At 41.3% G+C, this 18262-nt stretch overlaps 2 protein-coding genes and 1 non-coding gene across 3 annotated transcripts; 2 read left to right on the forward strand and 1 right to left on the reverse strand.

Moving 5' to 3' along the window:
• The first annotated feature begins 3812 nt into the window (after positions 1-3812).
• On the forward strand, positions 3813-6756 carry LOC118635940 (60S ribosomal protein L36a-like). The gene is made up of 5 exons (XM_036270999.1): positions 3813-3923; positions 4332-4437; positions 4646-4713; positions 6341-6463; positions 6693-6756. Exons 1-5 carry the CDS (start codon positions 3813-3815, stop codon positions 6711-6713), a joined length of 429 nt encoding a protein of 142 aa, XP_036126892.1. The 3' UTR covers positions 6714-6756.
• Positions 6757-8365: 1609 nt separating this feature from the next.
• On the reverse strand, positions 8366-18148 carry GLA (galactosidase alpha). The gene is made up of 7 exons (XM_036271626.1): positions 17892-18148; positions 13425-13599; positions 12175-12352; positions 11511-11602; positions 9426-9587; positions 9021-9218; positions 8366-8655 (listed from the first exon to the last, which is right to left on the reverse strand). Exons 1-7 carry the CDS (start codon positions 18086-18088, stop codon positions 8383-8385), a joined length of 1275 nt encoding a protein of 424 aa, XP_036127519.1. The 5' UTR covers positions 18089-18148; the 3' UTR covers positions 8366-8382.
• Positions 13649-13711, forward strand: LOC118636806. The gene has a single exon (XR_004960783.1). It is a non-coding gene; the product is annotated as a U7 small nuclear RNA (small nuclear RNA).
• Positions 18149-18262: the final 114 nt, after the last annotated feature.

The following is an 18262-nucleotide window of genomic DNA, read 5'->3' on the forward strand; positions in this document are numbered from 1 at the left end:
CCCTCCCTTGCACTCCATCTAAGAAAAAAATCAATGGAAAAATATCCTTGAGTGAGGATTAACAACAACAACAACAAAAACAACAACAAAAACCTCTAAGTCCAGTAAGAGACTGCCTAAGAATAACCTGGAGAGAAGAAAATGTTGTGAGACTGGCTGTTTGGCAAAGAATTTTTTTTTTTTTTTTGGTACGTGCCCCTAGTGGGAACCAAACCTGGGACTCTCTGGTCCTCAGGCCGACGCTCCAACCATTGAGCCAAACCAGCCAGAGCATGGCAAAGAAATTTTAAAGAAATGTAGAAAGTAGTGGTCATGTATTTATTATTTCATTTCCAGAGGCCATACAACAAAAGGGGATGGGATGATCAGAGAGTCAGCTCAGGACCCATGGGCGTTCCTGGAGGGTTATGCAAGCAGGAGACAATAAGCTCTTATAGTTCTTCAGCACCTAACTCACTGGCACCTTCCCCTGCATCCCTGCCCAATTCTCTCTCCTCACCCTCCTCCATCCTGCAGATGCTCCTGCTTCCCCTGTTTGATGTTGTGGTTAAATGCAAGGCTCTGGTATTAGACTACCTGGAATTTAATTCCAGCTTTACAGAATAGCCATGTATGTGACTCTGGGTAAGCAAATGTAATGTCTCTTGTCCCTCAGCTTCCTCACCTATTAAATACTAATAATGGTATAAATTGTGTGGGCTGTTAGGATGAAAAGAAGTAGTATATAAGGCAGTGAGGTAAATGCCTGGCATGCCTAATAATTGTTAGCTGGTATAATTACCAGGCCACAACAATCATGTTATATAATGAATGGTGAGGAAACCCAGGCTCTGGAGTCATATCACTTGTGTTTGTATCCTGGCTCCACTAAATATGTTAATATTTGGCAATTTTTAAAAAGAGCCATGGCTTGCAAACCAATGTCACCCCAAAAAATTCAATTAAAAAAAAAACAAAAACAGCCTGTGGTTTCAATTTCCTCATCTGTAAGATGAGAATGCTTACCTCCTAAAATTACTGTGAGAATTTTTTGATACAATCCATTTTAAGTACCCCTGAAGTCTCTTTCTACTAGACTCACTCTTTTGAAACTTAGCACATGCCTTCAGCCAGGTGTCAACAAAATAATATCCAAACTTATAGGAAAGTTTTATAAGAGTTTATTTGAGCCACAATTTTGAGGACATGCCTGGAAACAAGATGTCAATGAATCGAGAAAATGCTCTGGAGAATGACAGTTTTGCATTTCCTTTTACACATTTAGAATCGAAGGAGAGAACATAAGGAAGGTACATGAAATCCACTGGTGGTAGATAAGGAGGTGGGAGAAAGCAAAGCAGGGAAATCTCTAGGATTGGATAAAAATCAAAATGGAGAAACACATAGTTCTTTTACATTGGTGGGTACAAGATCCTTAATGAACATTTACAGCACATAGAAATGGTATGTGGGGAACAAGATAACAATTAAGGGTTCTGTTCATACTCTAGTGGTCTTGTGCTCTGGTGCCTGTGGCTGTGCCTTCGAGGGGTCTAGAAAGGAAAATTACTCTGATATTTCAAAGCTTTCTTATCTTAGATATATAAGAATAATGGGCAGGGCTTGCTTAAGTAACGATTGACCTTTGCTGAGGAAGCTATAGGTCTGGGACATGACTACTTGCCATGATCTGCCCAGTTAGGAACTATTTTTTTCAAAGGCATAACACCACATCCACCCTTTTAATAAAAGGTACCAATACTCAAATGATCTAATAAATACATATATAACAAAAGTGAAAAAAATAAAAGTAACTATGGTGAGATGATGTTCTTCCCCCAAACTCTGTCCTGTCAAGCATTCTTGGAGTCTGAGCCAAAGAAACTCTGTCATTTTTTTCATTCTTTCAACCTGTCCACTGACACTTCTTTTGACCAACCTTCATACCTAGCTTACTCCAGTACTCCCTCTAGGGAAGGTTTCATACTAGTCCTGGGACTTGCCAGTGCCTCAACAACGGACTGAAATGTTTAAACGCGAAGTGCCTTCGTTCTTCTGGATAAAGAATGCTGTTTGTACTGACTGGCTAAGATCTGTGCTGGAGGTCCCAGCCCTGTGAACACAGACTGCAAATCACCGACAGGTCTGGAAAGATACCTTGGAAGCCTAATAGTGCCAGATGAAGGACAGCTACAACTCATAGGACCTTACAGAAGAAAAGATCACTAAAAACAAATAGCAAAGAGTTATTTTCCTGAAACTTGGTTTTGGTAGAAAGATAAGAAAAGGAACTTTTTACTCTCCAGAAAAGCTTCCTCCTTTTGGCTTTGCCTGCCCTGAACTCCCTACCTTCTTTGCCCCGGGAATTCTAATGACTAGGTGAGCACAGTCGGGGGCACATGATACCTTGAACAGCTCTTCACCCTGTTTTACCTGGAGGATGATTTTAGTATCTGAGATTACTCACTCACTTTTAAACAATTTCATTTGCAGAAACTTAAAGCTATAGTGGCAGCCCTAAAGGTAAACACATACCCAATTATTCTGTCCTTCTGTCAGACAAGAGGCAGAGAAGCTGAAAATGGGTAGTAAGGTTTCCAGGGACCACTTAAAGGAATGCATTGAAAGGAGACTGGAAGCCATTTAGGAGGTTTAGCAAAGACCCAAAAACAGACCGCAGACATTCCTAGGAAATGTTATTCTAATTCAGCCAGACATAGCCAGTGGCATAGCATTTAACCAATCCTAAAATTAGCAACTGTTATTCGGATAAATGTTACTATAATCTGATAGCAGTTAACTCTACCTCAGACTAAAATAAAAACTCAAATAGTGCTGCATGTAAAAACAAAAACAAAAGGAGAGAAAATCTAACACCGCTATCCCTTGTAATACCATTGGTGGGCCACAGGGGAAGAAGAAAGTCTGCAGAGAAACCAGATAGTGTTTTGAACATTCCAACCCCCACCCCAACTTGAATTAGTCCAGTTAGAAACTTTTATGTTCAGACCATCCTGTGGTTACTTTTGGTCATCGAGTTTGATAGGCGTGCCATTGCAGCTCTCCCCCTGAGCTTGTCAAGTTTAGTATATGGCCCCCTTTTTGTTCATACAGGTGTACAGGAAAGGGAAGAGCTGCTGGATACTTTCTATCTCTTGGCCTGATTATTGCTATTGCTGGAGTTGAACAATTTCATCCTCACTTTTCAGAACCCAGGGCAGCCTACTTGCTTCCTCAACAAAAAGGAGCTGCTTTAATGCTGATCATTGTTTCTTTTTTTTTTTTAAACAAGGTACTTACTTTGTAATTATACATTTTTTCTTTATTTTTTTTCTATTTTTTCAATTGGCTGTAAAACTCCAGCCATTTCAGGAAGAACGAGGAGCAGTGGGCAGAGAAGGGTGTTCGGAACAGGTGTTGTAATTATACATTTATATGCATGATTATTTTATTTTTGTGCCCAACGCATTTGAACTAGAGCACTGGCTCCCTTCAAGCCCTCAGTGAACCAGTTGGCTACAAAAGATGGTTCTAGTGTCCTTGAAGTGTAACAGGAATGGAACATGCTGGTGAGGGGCCCCTCCACTTGATACCAGTCCTGGCTTCTGTCGTGGATAGGGAGATGCCAGAGAGTCAGAAAGAGCACCGCTTTCTTCACTTAATGCCGCACCGAATCAGCGTCTGCCGAAAAAAGGATTAAGTGAGGAAAAGACAGTCACAGAGCTGGGCGGCAAGAGGAAGTCTTAGGCAGAGCGCTTCCTCAAGCTCCCGCCCGCGGCTCCGAACGGAGTCCTCTCAGCCGCCAGGCGGCGCTGCGCACAGTCTTAGACTCTATGGTCGCTCTCACGCACTCCCATGAGGAAGCGCGACCAGGAACCTCCTATATACTCCCGTTTCCGGCCTACCACTTTCCTTTGCGTGCCGATAGCGCTCTCGCAAGCATGGTAGGACTTTGGGGTTGGGGTATGGTAACATCCAGTTTAATCTTCCTTCCACCTTCGACGGTGCCGTGCTGGGATGAGTCCAGGCCCCTGAGTGGAATCATTATGCCAAAGAAACCCAGTGCTGCCCGGATCGATCTCGAAGGGACCGGGCTTCAGGGGCCAGGAATTGAAGGGATGGGATCAAAGAGGTGGACTTAGCCAGGGGTGAAGTGAATATGCTCTTTCCACCTGGGGGCTAGTCGGAGCCTGCTGTACGTGAACACGCACATGGGGCTGGACCACCTTCTGGTTAGAGTGATGTGAGGAGGTTGAGAGTCGAGTCCTTGTTGCTGCCTTAGTGTGAACTGGGTCGGCATTGTGTTAATGGCATCTGATAGCACTGCACACTCTGAACAGTTTATTTACTAGGTGAACGTTCCTAAAACCCGCCGGACTTTCTGTAAGAAGTGTGGCAAGCATCAACCCCATAAAGTAACACAGTACAAAAAGGGCAAGGATTCTCTTTATGCGCAGGGTAAGATGGTCTTTTGTGTGGAATTTGGTTTGCATGTGGCATTTGTGTAGTAGCTGTAAATACACAAGCCCAGACCCCCACCTCCCCACCCCGCCGCTTGGGCATTTTTTTTTCTAGAAACCCCAAAATAAAACCTAAGATATTCCCATGCGAATGTTAGGATTAATTATCCGTGGTATATTGTAACAAATAACTTTACTTGCCCCAGGAAAGCGGCGTTACGACAGGAAGCAGAGTGGCTATGGTGGGCAGACTAAGCCGATTTTCCGCAAAAAGGTGAGTAGTAATTACTATTTGACATGCTTCCCGCAGACTGTGGTAAAGAGCTTGCATTTGTTGTTAGCTCACAAAGCTCTACAATATAGGTGTTTGTTCATAGTTTCAGCGAAGTTATCTCAGTCACTTTCAGTGAAAGACGTAGTAGGCAGTAGCTGGGAGTGCAACAACTTAGGTTTGACTCTAGTCTACAATAATGCACCATTGCAGTCTTTATATATATATTTTTTACTGATTTAAGAGAGAAACATCGATTTCTTTCCCTCATTTATGCATTCATTGGTTGATTCTTGTGTGTGCCTTGACTGGGGATCCAACCTGACCTTGGCATAGCCAGATGACGCTGTGACCGAATTAGTTACTTGGCCAGGGCTGCATTGTTTATATATTTAAAAAAAAATTTTTTTTCTTTATTGAGAGAGGAAGGGAGAGGGAGAAAGGTAGAAACATCAATGAGAGAAAACATCGATTGGCCGCCTCCCGCACGCCCCCCACTGGGGATCAGGCCCACCACCCCGGCATGTGTCCTGACCAGGAATCCAACCAGCGACCTCTTGGTGCATGTGTCAAGGGTCAACCACTGAGCCACACCAGCTGGGCATTGTGTTTATATATTTTTTCCCTTTTTGAAGAGGCAAACACCAAGTTAAGGGATGTGCTTGCCTTTCTAAGGACTGAAGTTTGCGTAACCAGTAAATCCTTTGCCCTGTTTCTGTCTATCATCATGTCCTAGTGAATCCTCAGTTCTTGCTGACAGTAAGAATTGTTCTTTTAATTTTGCTTCTCAGCTCAGAAACCTTCAATAAGTCTGCTACCTATCTCATGTCATAAACCTCTTTAAAAGCGCCATTTAGACCTCTCACTGGCCTTCTGAAGTCTGTCATTCTCGGGATGAATGTGTTAACTTTTTTACCTTAACACACTGGCTACTCTTTACACAGTGCCGGCAACAGCATTCCTATGAACAGTGCTTCTTTTGGCACATTGCTCTTCATTTAGCCTGGTTTCAGAAAGTATTAAGGAATGACTTGAGTGTTCATTTAGGTGCAATACATGATTTCATTTCAAAATGATGAAAGGAATGATTACCTTCTCACATTCAGGTAATTTGTTTAGAATATGGGGAGTTTCTAGCTAGGTTTTGGATTTTTTGAGAATTGCAAACTAGCAGCAGCAGAATTCTGACTACATGAGCAGGCTTTAAAAGTTGAGGATTCATGGGGAGTGTACCTTGAGTTAAATAATACAGTTGAATACACACATTCTAGATGAAATTGTAGGTAATGTCCAGAGAGATAGATCTTAAATAACAGTTTTTAACCTTAAAGAACTGCAAAAGTTGTGTTTATTTCATAGTGCATGGACTTGGATGACCCATTTTTGGTCTCTAAGATGTCTGATGTGAATGGAGAACTTGATTGCAATTAACCTGCCACCTTTGCTATTACATTCTCTTAAATCCACTGGTTTTCACGTTTCTGTTTTCTCCCTATAGCTAAAGACAAATTGTCACAACTCTGGTTTGCAAAGCTTGATTTTAAAGTAGTTCTTAACCCAAAATATGCATATTTTTGAAGAAAGATTTTCTGCAGTGATTTATGAGGGGTATCACTTAATTTTTTTCCAGGCTAAAACTACAAAGAAGATTGTGCTGAGGCTTGAATGTGTTGAGCCCAACTGCAGATCTAAGAGAATGCTGGCTATCAAGAGATGCAAGCATTTTGAACTAGGAGGAGATAAGAAGAGAAAGGTATACAATTTGGGGTAGAAGGCCGCAATCATTCTGTATAGCATTATTATATTTGGTCCATAGCTGAAGGTGTAAGGTTTTTGGTGTTGTGTTTGGCATGAGTAAGGGAGGGAGAATAAAACTTACCTTAAAGGACGGTGACCCCTTTAGGAATAGACACTGTTCTTGAATGGAACAGAGGTTCTTTGCAAGATATAAAAACTCACTGTTTTCTTCATTTCTCTTACAGGGCCAAGTGATCCAGTTCTAAGCTTCATATTTTATGTGACAATAAAATCTGGAGGATATGTTCACATCATGTCGTTGCAACTGGTTTATTTGGGAGGGAAGTAAACTAGTGTCCCCCAAGGGGAAATTTATGCTTAATGGTTCTTAGGGGCACTTGACTCATTTTAGATCAAATCTGACTGATGCTGTGATAATTTAGTTTGGCACTTTAATCACTTGGGTCTTCATGGGATCCCTTTTGCTATTAATGAAGTAAATAAAGATTATTGGTTATCTTGGGATATAAGCAGAAACCTGAACCTCTCTCATAGGCTGAGCTCAGTAACATAGCCACAGTGAATGTCAAGTTTATCAAGAGTGAAATAATTTGTCCCACATACCTTTGTGACTTCATTTATTTCTTAAAAAAGAAAAAAAAAATCCTTACACAAGGGTTTTCCTTTTCTTCCCAGAGAGTAAGGGGGGGAGAGATAAAAAACTGATTGGTTGCCGCCTGTACAGAATTTGGACCCAGTTCTCTAGGCACCAATATACTATATGTATTACATGTCTTCAGACTACTCATACCACCTAAATGTTTTGACATGCCACCTCAAATTTAGACATTACTTTCATGATGCAAAGGATGTAATTTCTAGTGAGTTGAAATCCTCAATGGAATCTAGCAGTGATAATCCATTTTTTAAAATGCCTAACAGTTTCAAATTAACATCCCTTTCGTCTTTGTATGCTATTATATATACTTCATTCTTATGTTCAGCTCTTCATACTTGGGCAGCAAAACTGGATGGCAAAGTAAATACGCTATATATTTTGGTTAACTGGAAGTGCATCTCAGTGAAATAGAGCAGTTTGCATCCAAATTTGTTTATGCACCAATTACCATTTTTATCACCTGACAATTCATCTTCTGATTTATTTTTAATCCTCACCTGAGGACATGCTCACTTATCCTAGAGAGGGGAAAGGAGAAAGAAACATCGATTGCTTGCCTTCTGTATGTGCCCCAACAGGGAGGGGATCAAACCCAAAACCTGGGTATGTGCCCTGACCCAGAATCAAACCTGCAGCCCTGGGACGATGCTCCAACCAGCTGAGCCATATTGGACAGAGCAGTCTTCCAATTTTTTTTTTTTTTACCCGCACCTGAGGACATCTTTTTCCACTTTTGTTCAGATAGAGTGGGAGTGAGAGAGAGAGAAACATCAATGTGGAAGGGACACATCGAATGGCTGCCACCCACACGACCAACCAGGGCCGGGGACAAACCGCAACCGAGGTACATGCCCTTAGCGGGAACCGAACCCAGGTCTCTCTGGACCACAGGCCGACGCTCCAACTGCTGAGTCAAACCGGCCAGGGCAGTCTTCCAATTTCATTGAAAATAACTGGTAATCACCTGACAGGCAAAGAAATTGTTAAAACATATACTTCAAGTGGGCCTTTTGCACCCTGTTCAGTTTTGCAGTGAAAGAATAGTTGAAGTGAGAATGGAAGAAAAGGAGAGAAGAGTAGTCACTGGCAACAAAATACCCTGGGGTGGGTATCATGGTTAGAGCATCCCTATGCACCAAGGCTGCAGGTTCATTCCCCAGTAGGCTCGTACAGGAATTAACCAGTGCATAAACAAGTGGAACAACTCGATGTTTCTCCCTTCCTCTAAAAAAATTAATAAAAATTTAAGGAAGCTTTTAAAATGTCTGGATTTTTTCTAGCTGAAGCAAAACAGTGCCTGTGGGATTTATTCGAGTTTTTAAACATGAAGTCCATTCATAAAGTCCAAGCTTTGTCTTCACTGGGAGGAGCTCTGTGATATGACAGGCAGGATTACAGGCCACTCCTCGACCCAGGGAAGCAATATTCATGGTGTAAGCACGAGGTCCACCAATTTCCTGCAGGTTTACCATAGCCACAGCCCAGGCTAAGTTCGAAAGAGGGCGTTCCCACACCTCAATGTTGTCTTCCTGAAAAGTAAGCCAAGAAAATAGGTGTGATAGCTTGGTAACTAGCAGTAAGCTGCCTTGTGGCATTCAGTCTTATTGTCAAAACAAACACTTCTAGGAAAAATTAAAATTGTCCAGTAGCATGTTCGGGAAATAAAGTAATTCTGGCAAAAAGCTTCATTAATGATTATATCAAGATTAAAAAATATATTCTCAAAAGTTCAGTGCATATTTCATATGTAACATATTTAGGCCCAAGACAAACTGGGCACTTGGGTATAAAGCCATTTTAAAATACCCAAAACAAACATTTGGGTGAATTTTAAACTAGAAGGCAGAACATGTTCCTGGTCAATTCCTATTTTTTCCCATAGAACATTCTTTACCTTTCTAAGTAGGTACCCCTGCTTGCCCAAGGGGTCCTGGTTGATGGCAATTACATCCTTATTCTGAAGGAGGGTTTTGGCTTGAAGACTGATGTGTCGGAGGTCATTGGACATGAGTAATGGAGCTGCCATGATAGCCCAGAGGGCCATCTGAGTTATCTGCTGATCCCAGCTGAGGCCAAAGTTGCCAATTACTAACTGGGACAAAGAATGAAATTAGAATTCAAATAAGAGAAGACAAACATTCCTAAAGTTGCACAGACACAGAGGTCACTTTCCAGGGCACCCTACTCTGAGTAATCTTACATAAAGCCTGCTCCGAGGAACTTTCCAATTTACCATGAATGTCGAGTAGGAAACAGGCCCATTGTAGGGATTTCAACACAAGAGGGCTCAGGTTCTTACCATATCTGGGTCATTCCAACCCCCTGGTCCTGCAGCACTAACAACTGTCTTCTGGTTAGAAGACGTCCAGTCCAAGATGCTCTTTACACTTTGCCAAGAATCATAAACGTCTCCAAAATTTCTCCAGTGATTGCAGTACTGTCGGATTTCTGTATAATTGGGCTGTGAAAACAGATACTGTAATTCTTCTGCTTATTTTCTACTAACATTCTTACGAGATGAAAATAGCCAAGTTTAAAGGAAGCACTTGTAGCTTTTTCTTTAGTTTACAGCTTAAAGGTCTCCATGAGAGCTAAATTCTTATTATAATGGAATTTCATTTTAAGATCTTTGCTTCAGAAGTAGGCAATATAACTTAAAATCTCTACTTAAAATGGCTTAAATAATGTTTATGCTGGAAATTAACCAAATTTACTAGGTACTGGGATTATCGAGGATTTAACTTTTTTTCACACCTCACTGTATTTTCAAACTTCTAAAATGAACATGTACTATATTGCTTTTATAATCAAAAATAATAAATGATCTTAATAAGTAAAAACAGCTGCACAATTACATAGAACTCATCAAACATGATAAAGCAGTCTGAATTCTAGGCATGTAATTTGTTAACGGAACAAATAAAAGTTTGTAAATAGGTATGTGGGATATCCAAGGTTTAAGATGTTGAGAAAGGCGAAGATTATTTTACAGAGATTAGAAAGAACAGATTCATTCTATAAATAATTATTCAACACTTACCATATGCTAGTGATATAGTGATAAAGTCAGACAATGTCCCTGCCCTCCCGGAGCTTACATTCTATTGGGGGAGACAGACAATGAGCCAGTCAACACATAATTCCATACAGTACTAAGGTCTTAGGTGGAAACTAAACAGGTTAATGGGATAAATAATGAATGGATAGTGCTATTTTTTAAAATAAATACCATTTTTTTTTCCCTGGCCAGTATCGCTCAGTTGTTTGGGCATCGTCCCATGCACTGAAAGGTCGCTGGTTCAATTCCCGGTCAGGACACATGCCCAGGTTGTGGGCTCAATCCCCAGTAGGGGGCATGCAGGAGGCAGCTGATCGATGCTTCGCTGGCACTGATGTTTCTCTCCCTCTCCCTTTCTGTCTCTCTAAAAATCAATAAAAATAATTTAAATATACATTTTAATCCTCACCTGAGGATATGTTTTCATTAATTTTAGAGAGAGAGGAAGGGGGAGAAGGAGGGAGGGAGAGATAGAGAGAGATTAGTTGCCTCCTGTGGGGCAAGGATAGAACCCACAACCTAGATATGTGCCCTGACAGGGAATCAAATCTGCAACCTTTTGGTACATGGGACGATGCTCCAACCAACTAAGCCACCCGGCCAGGGCAGGACAGAGCACTATTTTATAGTAGTTAGAGAAGACCAGTCTGAGTATATGGTATTGGTCTGAGACCTCAATGTTAAGAAGGAACTAAGAAATTCTGGGGAAGACTGTACCAGGCAGAAAACAGAGCAATAGGCCTGCAGCAATAATAGGCTTGGAGTGTTTGAAGGACAGAAAGAACACCAGTGCAGTGAGGGCAAGAATAATGGGAAATGAGCTTGAAGAGGTAGGCCAGATCAGTGGGGTTTGATTGTATTCCAAGTGCAATGAGAAACCAGTTAAGGGTTTTAAACCGGAATGAAGTGATTCCATTTCCATTTTAACAAAGACACCCTGGCTCTGCTTGGAAAATGGATGTGGGTAGTTAGAGAGTGGAAGTAGAGAGATCAGGCTGTTGGGAGCAGTTGGGGTGAGAGGTGATGGTGGCTTGAAAGATCAAGATAGACGCAGCAGAGATGGAAAGAAATAGGCTGATTGAGGATTTATTTTGTAGATAGTACTAATAGGATTGCTGATGGGTAGGTTGTGACCTGTTAAACAAAGGGAAGAATCAAAGATGACTGACTTCCCAACTAGTGGTAGCTTAGACTCCAATTCAAGCAGTGGGGATGGTAAGAAGTGGATGGATCCTGGGAGAAATGGTAGGATGAGACTGTTAAGTAAGGTTGGAGTTTGAAAATCTATCACCAAGGCTCTCTTGGATTCTGGACTCACTAGCTCACCTTATGAAAGGGCCACATATAAAGGGGCCACTCACAGGAGTACACAATGCTTCTGCCAGTCTTGTTCAGGGCCAAGGACATGTGCTTATAACCTGCATGAGAAAACAATGGGTAAAATAAGGGGAAGAAGGGAATTTCCAACAGAGGCTGTACAGTTTAAAAAGAGGCTGCCTGAAAGGGCTATGTTTATATTTTAAACCAGCAGCAGAGACAGGTGGCTGCTCTGTGTTGAAATTATGTTTAATACCTCCCAGACTGCTGGGATTGTTCTGAGGCTGTAGTGTGGGATCGTACACATATTGAAGAAAGGCAGGCATGAAGATGCCTCTTTCTCTGTGACTGTCTGACATTTTAGATACTTTCCCAAATAATATTATGGAGAGTTAGAATTACTTTTTGTAATTAACTCAGAGCCCTCTTGAATTAAAAGTGCACAGTATTAGCCGTGGTTAGGCAAGCATGGATTTTACATTGCAGGAATGAATGGATGCATGGACAAACTGAAAGAAGAGAAGAGGTAGGAGCTCTGGCATATTGAAAATAATTATTTCCAGTATGGTGACTGGGTACTTAAAATGGGAAGATTAGTTCTGTGGATGCTCAGTTACCTTGGCCTCAAAGTTCTTCTCTTTGCTCATGACTAAATCTCTCGAATGAAACATACCATCTGCCAGTTGTTCCACACTGTCACAGTAACAACCATCAAATTTTAGCAGATCTACTCCCCAGTCAGCAAAGGTCTTGGCATCAATGTCATAGTGTCCAAAACTCCCAGGGTAGCCTGCACAGGTTTTTTTCCCGACATCTGCATAAATCCCTAGTTTTAGTCCTTTGCTATGGACCTGAAATGAGAGGAAAGAGTCACCACAATAGAAGTGCAGTCATGAAAACAGAAAGAGAGAACCACTCCAGGCATGGGAAGAGACACATATACACTTCACCAGATACTGGGGGCATTTTTTTTTTCACAAGTCCTCAAAATTATCCAGAAGAATTTTTTGGGGAGACTAAGAGCAAATTCTCCAGTTCTGCTGAGTTCAAACTATACATGTAAGCTATAGCATAGAACTGAAGGAAAAGCTATCACCCACTCTAATCTTTCTCTGATGGGAACCTAAAAGTGACCTTTCCAGGGTAATAATAGATTTATCTGGACAGACTCTCTCCTTGACCAGACTTTGGTTAGGCTCCTCTGAGCCCTCTTCTCAAGTAGGCCTCAACCTTGGCCTTTGGTGTCCACTTTTAGCAAGAATCCTACTAAGTCTTCCTCCTACTCTTGATATGTGATCAAGTTCCTTATCTTCCACTCTTGATGTCTAAATTCTTGGCCTGTCTTGAGCAAGAAGCCTCCTCCCCTTGATGTCTCCTCTTAGTAATTTTCCATCCACTGACCTTCTCAATCTGCTTGTTGGCTATAAATCCCCACTCGTCTTGGTTATATTCAGAAGTGAGCTTGGCTCCTTCCCTTATTGCAATAGTACTGAATAAAATGTCTTAATTGCCTTTAACTAATGTTTGGCTCTATCACTCTTAACAATCTCCAGCTAGTATTCCTCCTATCTTCTAAAATTCTGGTTTATAGTAAAAATACAATACTATTCAAAGCATATACGGAAATATATGTACACATACGTCAAGAACCAAGTTCCTTTTTCTTCCCAGAGAATTTGGCTGTTTCATCAAAAGGAGAACTTACCCAAGACGGGCCTCAAGAACTATTGCAAAACATATATCTGCTGACAGAATGAAAATTCCACCTGATAAGCCCTACAATTCAATGTTCAGATAACCACAGCTATTTTAAGTGCTTTTAAATAAATTTCCATATAGAAGTGTTTAGTCTCTTGAATTAAAAAAAAAATATATATATATATATATATATATATATATATATATATATATATATAAACTCACATAATTAGCTAGGCGGCGGATCCCACTAGGAAAGCGTATAGGGTCTGCCTGAAGTCTGCCTTTTGAGTCTCTTTGGGGAGCCATCCAACAGTCATCAATGCAGAGGTACTTATACCCTACTTCCTTCCAGCCATCGGAGTCCATGAGATCTGCCATCTGCATGAAAAGCTTCTCACTGAAAGAGAAATTCCAAGAATCATTACAATTCATTAAAAAAATGTTTGGAGTGCTTACAGCTCTTTTTGAATTTGTCTAGTAGGTCTTCTGGTTTTTACTGGAAGGTCCTCCCTAAAAAAAAAAAAAAAAAATGTTTGGGTGCCTCCTATTTGTTAGGCACCCTGGGGCTTCCAATTTTTCAACTCAGGAATAATTGGGAAGTAGTTACAACCAATGCAAGTTAAAATGGACTGGGCCCCCTTTCTTCTCCTTCCCCTCCACTCCTAATACTTCTACCCTAAAAACCCCTAACAATTAAAATAGGAATGAGAAATGCACAAAATTGAAAAGGCTATTAGAACTAAGAAGAAAGGTTAGTAAAGTTAGAAACTAAAGTTAACATAATCAACTTCCTTAGATATCAATAGTAATGTAGTTGGAGAAAAAGATACCATTGACAAGAGCAACCAAAAGAGCAACAAGAAAACCTAAAATACCTAGAGATAAATTTAAAATATTATTTTGCTCTTAGATAAGAAAACTCAATATTAAGAAGAAGCTAATTCTCCCTACACACCTTGCTACATTATAGAACCTTGAACAAATCCTAAAATAACTTATTAAGGAACTTGGCAACATAATTTGAAAGGTTCACCCAAAAGATTAAACGTGATCATTTTGTAAAAGATGAAGCCAGTGTAGTACCCGCAGCATTAGAATACACAGATCGCTCTGGCCAGTTTGGCACAGTGGTAAGAGCATCGGCCTGCAGACCAGAGTCCCAGGTTCGGTTCCCGCTAAGGGCATGTACCTCGGTTACAGTTTGTCCCCGGCCCTGGTTGGGGTCGTGTGGGTGGCAACCAGTCAATGTGTCTCTCAACGTTTCTCTTTCTCTCTCTTTCCCCCTCTCTCCCTCCTGCTCTATCTGAAGATAAATTAAAAAAAAAAAAAAAGAATACACAGATCGATGGAATTAAAGAGAACGTTCAGAAAGATCTTTCTAGCCATTTGCTTAATATTGGAATTTAGTTAATATTAAATGTGGCATTCTTTATAGGAGAATAAAGTCCAGATGCATTAAAGATTTAAATATTTTAAAAATCCATAAACATACTAGCAGAAAATATAGGTGACTATATTATCTTCAGGTAGGAAATGACTTTCTCAGCATGATTCCAGAGTCAGAAATAATAAAGGAAAATATTCATATTTGATATATAAATATCAAAACCAACATACAGCAACAACCACCATATTTACAACAGATGATAGAGAAAACAAAAACAAAATACCATCTAAAAAGCAAACACCCCCCCCCCAACAAACAAAAACATTCCAATTGAAAAATAGGGAACTAACACAATCAGGCAACCCACAAAAGAAACCATGCAAAGAGCCAATTTAACAAATGAAAAGATGTTTAATCTTATTAAGAATCAAATAAATAAAAACAAAAACACCTATGAGATCGGCAGAGTTTTTTTTTGTTAATCCTCACCCTAGGACATTTTCCCATTTTTAGTTCAGATAGAGTGGGAGGGAGGGAGGGAGGGAGGAAGAGAGAGAGAGAGAAACATCGATGTGAGAGAGACACATCGAGTGGCTGCCACCCACACGACTGCAACCGGGCCGGGGAAAAACTGCAACCGAGGTACATGCCCTTGGTGGGAACCAAACTCGGGACTCTCTGGACCGCAGGATGATGCTCTAACCGCCGAACCAAACTGGCCAGGGAGAGATTGGCAAAGTTTTAAAAGAATGACAAAAATGCAGTGTTAGCCAGAGTGTGGGGAAACAAGCATGCTCATCCACTGTTGTTGAGAATGTGCATTTGCAAAACTTTTGGGGAGAAGAGTTTGATATGTCACAAAATGAGCATATGCTTGGAACCCATAATTAGACTTCTAAGGAAATAATCAGATGATGTACAATGATGTAGTTTTTCCACAATAATGAAAAATTAAAGAGCCTGAATAGCTATCAACAGGAATTTGCTTAAATAAATTATGGTATATACATACAAATTGCATTTTTGAAGCTTGTATTCTATGCCAGGCACTCTGCTTACATTTAGGAAGGGTAATTAATTTGCCCATGATCACATGGCTAAGTAATAGTGAGCTAGAATTTGAACACAGGCAGGCAAAGTTCAGAGTCTTGTTAACAACTCACAACATAAACATCTCATTTTTATTTAAAATAATGAAAAAAAAAGAAAGAAATCTGTGTTATTTACTAAAAAAACGATTCCAAGGCCTTATATTAACATGTTAACCATGATTAATTCCGGGTGGTGGAATGAGGGGAATCTTTATTTTCATTATACTCTTCCTTACTATCTACATTTTTTTTGTGTGTGGTACGTGCCCCTAGTGGGAACCGAACCCGGGACTCTCTGGTCCACAGGCCGATGCTCAACCGCTGAGCCAAACTGGCCAGGGCACTAGCTACATTTTTTTTTTTTTTGCATTGTATAATCAGATACAAAAATAAGACAAACACCAGTTACAAAAATTAAAAGACAAAAAGAAGTATGTGATGGGCAAAATTACTACACACTTTAACCCAGGGTCACAGTGCATTTAGTCTGAAACTTATAAGATCAATTAATTCTGTGATGTTTGACTAACATCCTGACTTTACCTGTAAAGTTGTAAAGGCATTCATAAAAATAACTTATGTGCACTGGGATGTACCATAACTGCTGCATTCAGAGGGGCCTTTGCACCACAGGTATCTTATTATGTTTAAGAACTATGCTGTTATTAACCAGTGTCACTTCAACAAACAATTAAAAAAAAATGAAACTGATGTGACAGATGGGTACTAGACTTAGCAGGGTGATCACTTCGTAAGTTATATAGATGTCTAATCACTATGTTGTATATCTGAAGCTAATATAATATTGTATGTTAACTGTAATTGAAAATTTAAAAAATTAAAAACAACACTATTTTACAGATCCTTCTGAGTCAACTCCTTGAGGTAAGAGTTGTTATTCCCAATTTACAGACAAGAAATGTGTGGATCAGGTAGGTTTATACTTGTCTTATCCAGCCAGCATTGTTGGCGAAGATCAGCCATAAGTTGTTTACCCTCCCAGTGGGACCTGACAAATGGAGGCTCCTCACACCCTCCCCTGTCCTTGGAATGTGCATTCTGCTTGCCTTCCCTGTTCCCAGAAGCTGCCCCAAGAATGCAGCTTTGAGATAGAAATGCGTTGATACTATTAGAAAGGTACACAGGCATATCTCACTTTGTTGCGCTTCACGTAATTGGGCGCTACAGATGTTGCAATGTTTTACAAATTAAAGGCAAGACTTCACAAGTAAAAAAGAATAACTTTATTGCGGTGGTCCGGAACCGAGTCCGCAATATCTCGGAGGTATGCCTGTACTTGACTGAACCCGGCTAAGGCCTCTGTACAAACTTTTATTTGGCTGGCAGGTGTGGAAAACTATTCCTTTTGCAACGTCCCGAGAAAAGCTGTATAGGTAAGTTCCCTTGCTCATTAAAATCGCCACCTACCAATCTGGAGTAGTCTGCTATTTTCTTGGTTTTCTCCCAGAACTCCTGTACTGGGGCGGTTTCAAATTACACCCAGGTTGCTCCTGGCCAGTCTGCGAACCAACAAGCCTCAATCCTTGGCTTCCACCTACAGGCACACCTTGGAGATATTGCGAGTTTGGTTCCAGACCACTGCGATAAAGCGAGTCCTAATATTTCTGCTGGTGGAGCGTATGGCCTTAAATTTGTAAAAAAAAATTACAACATCCACGAAGCTCAATAAAGCGAAGTGCAACAAAGCGATGTATGCCTGTACAAAGTTCCTCCAGGTCAACCTTTCAGCCAGACACCACACTCAACAGCGAGAAGGTGGGGAGATTGCAGAGACTCCATGGTCCCTCAAGTTACGGTCAAGGAACCCTGTAACCCCAAAAGAAGACAAGTCCTCTGTCTCTCCTCCTTACCGCAGCTGTGCTCGCTGCTAGTACCAGCAGAGGCAGAGGAGCAGCTTCACAAGAAGGGTCTGAACAGAACTGGATGGCAAATGGAGAAAGTCTCCAGCTGGGTAATCCGGCAGGGCCAGAGACGCCAGAGAAGCCAGGGCCGCTGGCCGGGTTCCCACCCCAGGAGGGGTCATACGGAGAAAATTTAGGGCCAGTTCCCATCCGGGGAAATTCGCTGGGGATAAGAACGCAGCACCAGTAGGGAAGCTCTCCCTCAGGCACAAATGTTCCCGCTGAGACCCTCTACCCATCCAAACACACGGAAAAGCGAAGGGAATGGCGTACCCAGTATTTCCCATACCTGATACAGGAATCCGGCTCTTCCTTGCAGTCAGTGTTGCACATGAAGCGCTCCCAGTGCAGCCAGCCCATGGTAGGGGTCATGGCCAAGCCATTGTCCAGGGCCCAGGCCCCAGGAACGTCCCAGAGAATCAGGGACATGAAACAAAGCGCCAGCACACAGCCCGGCGGCTGGACTCTGCTTGTCAGCCTCATCATCACAGTGACCGTGCACCACCAGATTTCCGCGGTAAACTGGGCTTTTAAGTTTAACCTTGGGGGGGTGCCAATCACTGGAGAGTTACGTAATGACGTTTTTGTTTCTCAGGCAACTGGGACGGTTATCACCAGAGGTAGACCAATGACCAGACACGTAAGACGCTCGGCAACCAA

This window comes from Molossus molossus, unplaced genomic scaffold (assembly GCF_014108415.1).
Source record: "Molossus molossus isolate mMolMol1 unplaced genomic scaffold, mMolMol1.p scaffold_m16_p_2, whole genome shotgun sequence".
NCBI lineage: Eukaryota > Metazoa > Chordata > Mammalia > Chiroptera > Molossidae > Molossus > Molossus molossus.

Excerpts from the sequence above, each read along its gene's own strand:
- GLA (XM_036271626.1), bottom strand. The coding sequence starts at position 18,088 with ATGATGAGGCTGACAAGCAGAGTCCAGCCGCCGGGCTGTGTGCTGGCG. Across the intron at positions 11,603-12,174 it reads TGTGGAACAACTGGCAGATG|GTTATAAGCACATGTCCTTG; the intron begins GTATGTTTCATT and ends TTTCTCATGCAG. Across the intron at positions 9,588-11,510 it reads ATATGTGGCCCTTTCATAAG|CCCAATTATACAGAAATCCG; the intron begins GTGAGCTAGTGA and ends CTGTTTTCACAG.
- LOC118635940 (XM_036270999.1), top strand. The coding sequence starts at position 3,813 with ATGGTCGCTCTCACGCACTCCCATGAGGAAGCGCGACCAGGAACCTCC. Across the intron at positions 4,714-6,340 it reads AGCCGATTTTCCGCAAAAAG|GCTAAAACTACAAAGAAGAT; the intron begins GTGAGTAGTAAT and ends ATTTTTTTCCAG. Across the intron at positions 6,464-6,692 it reads GAGGAGATAAGAAGAGAAAG|GGCCAAGTGATCCAGTTCTA; the intron begins GTATACAATTTG and ends TTTCTCTTACAG.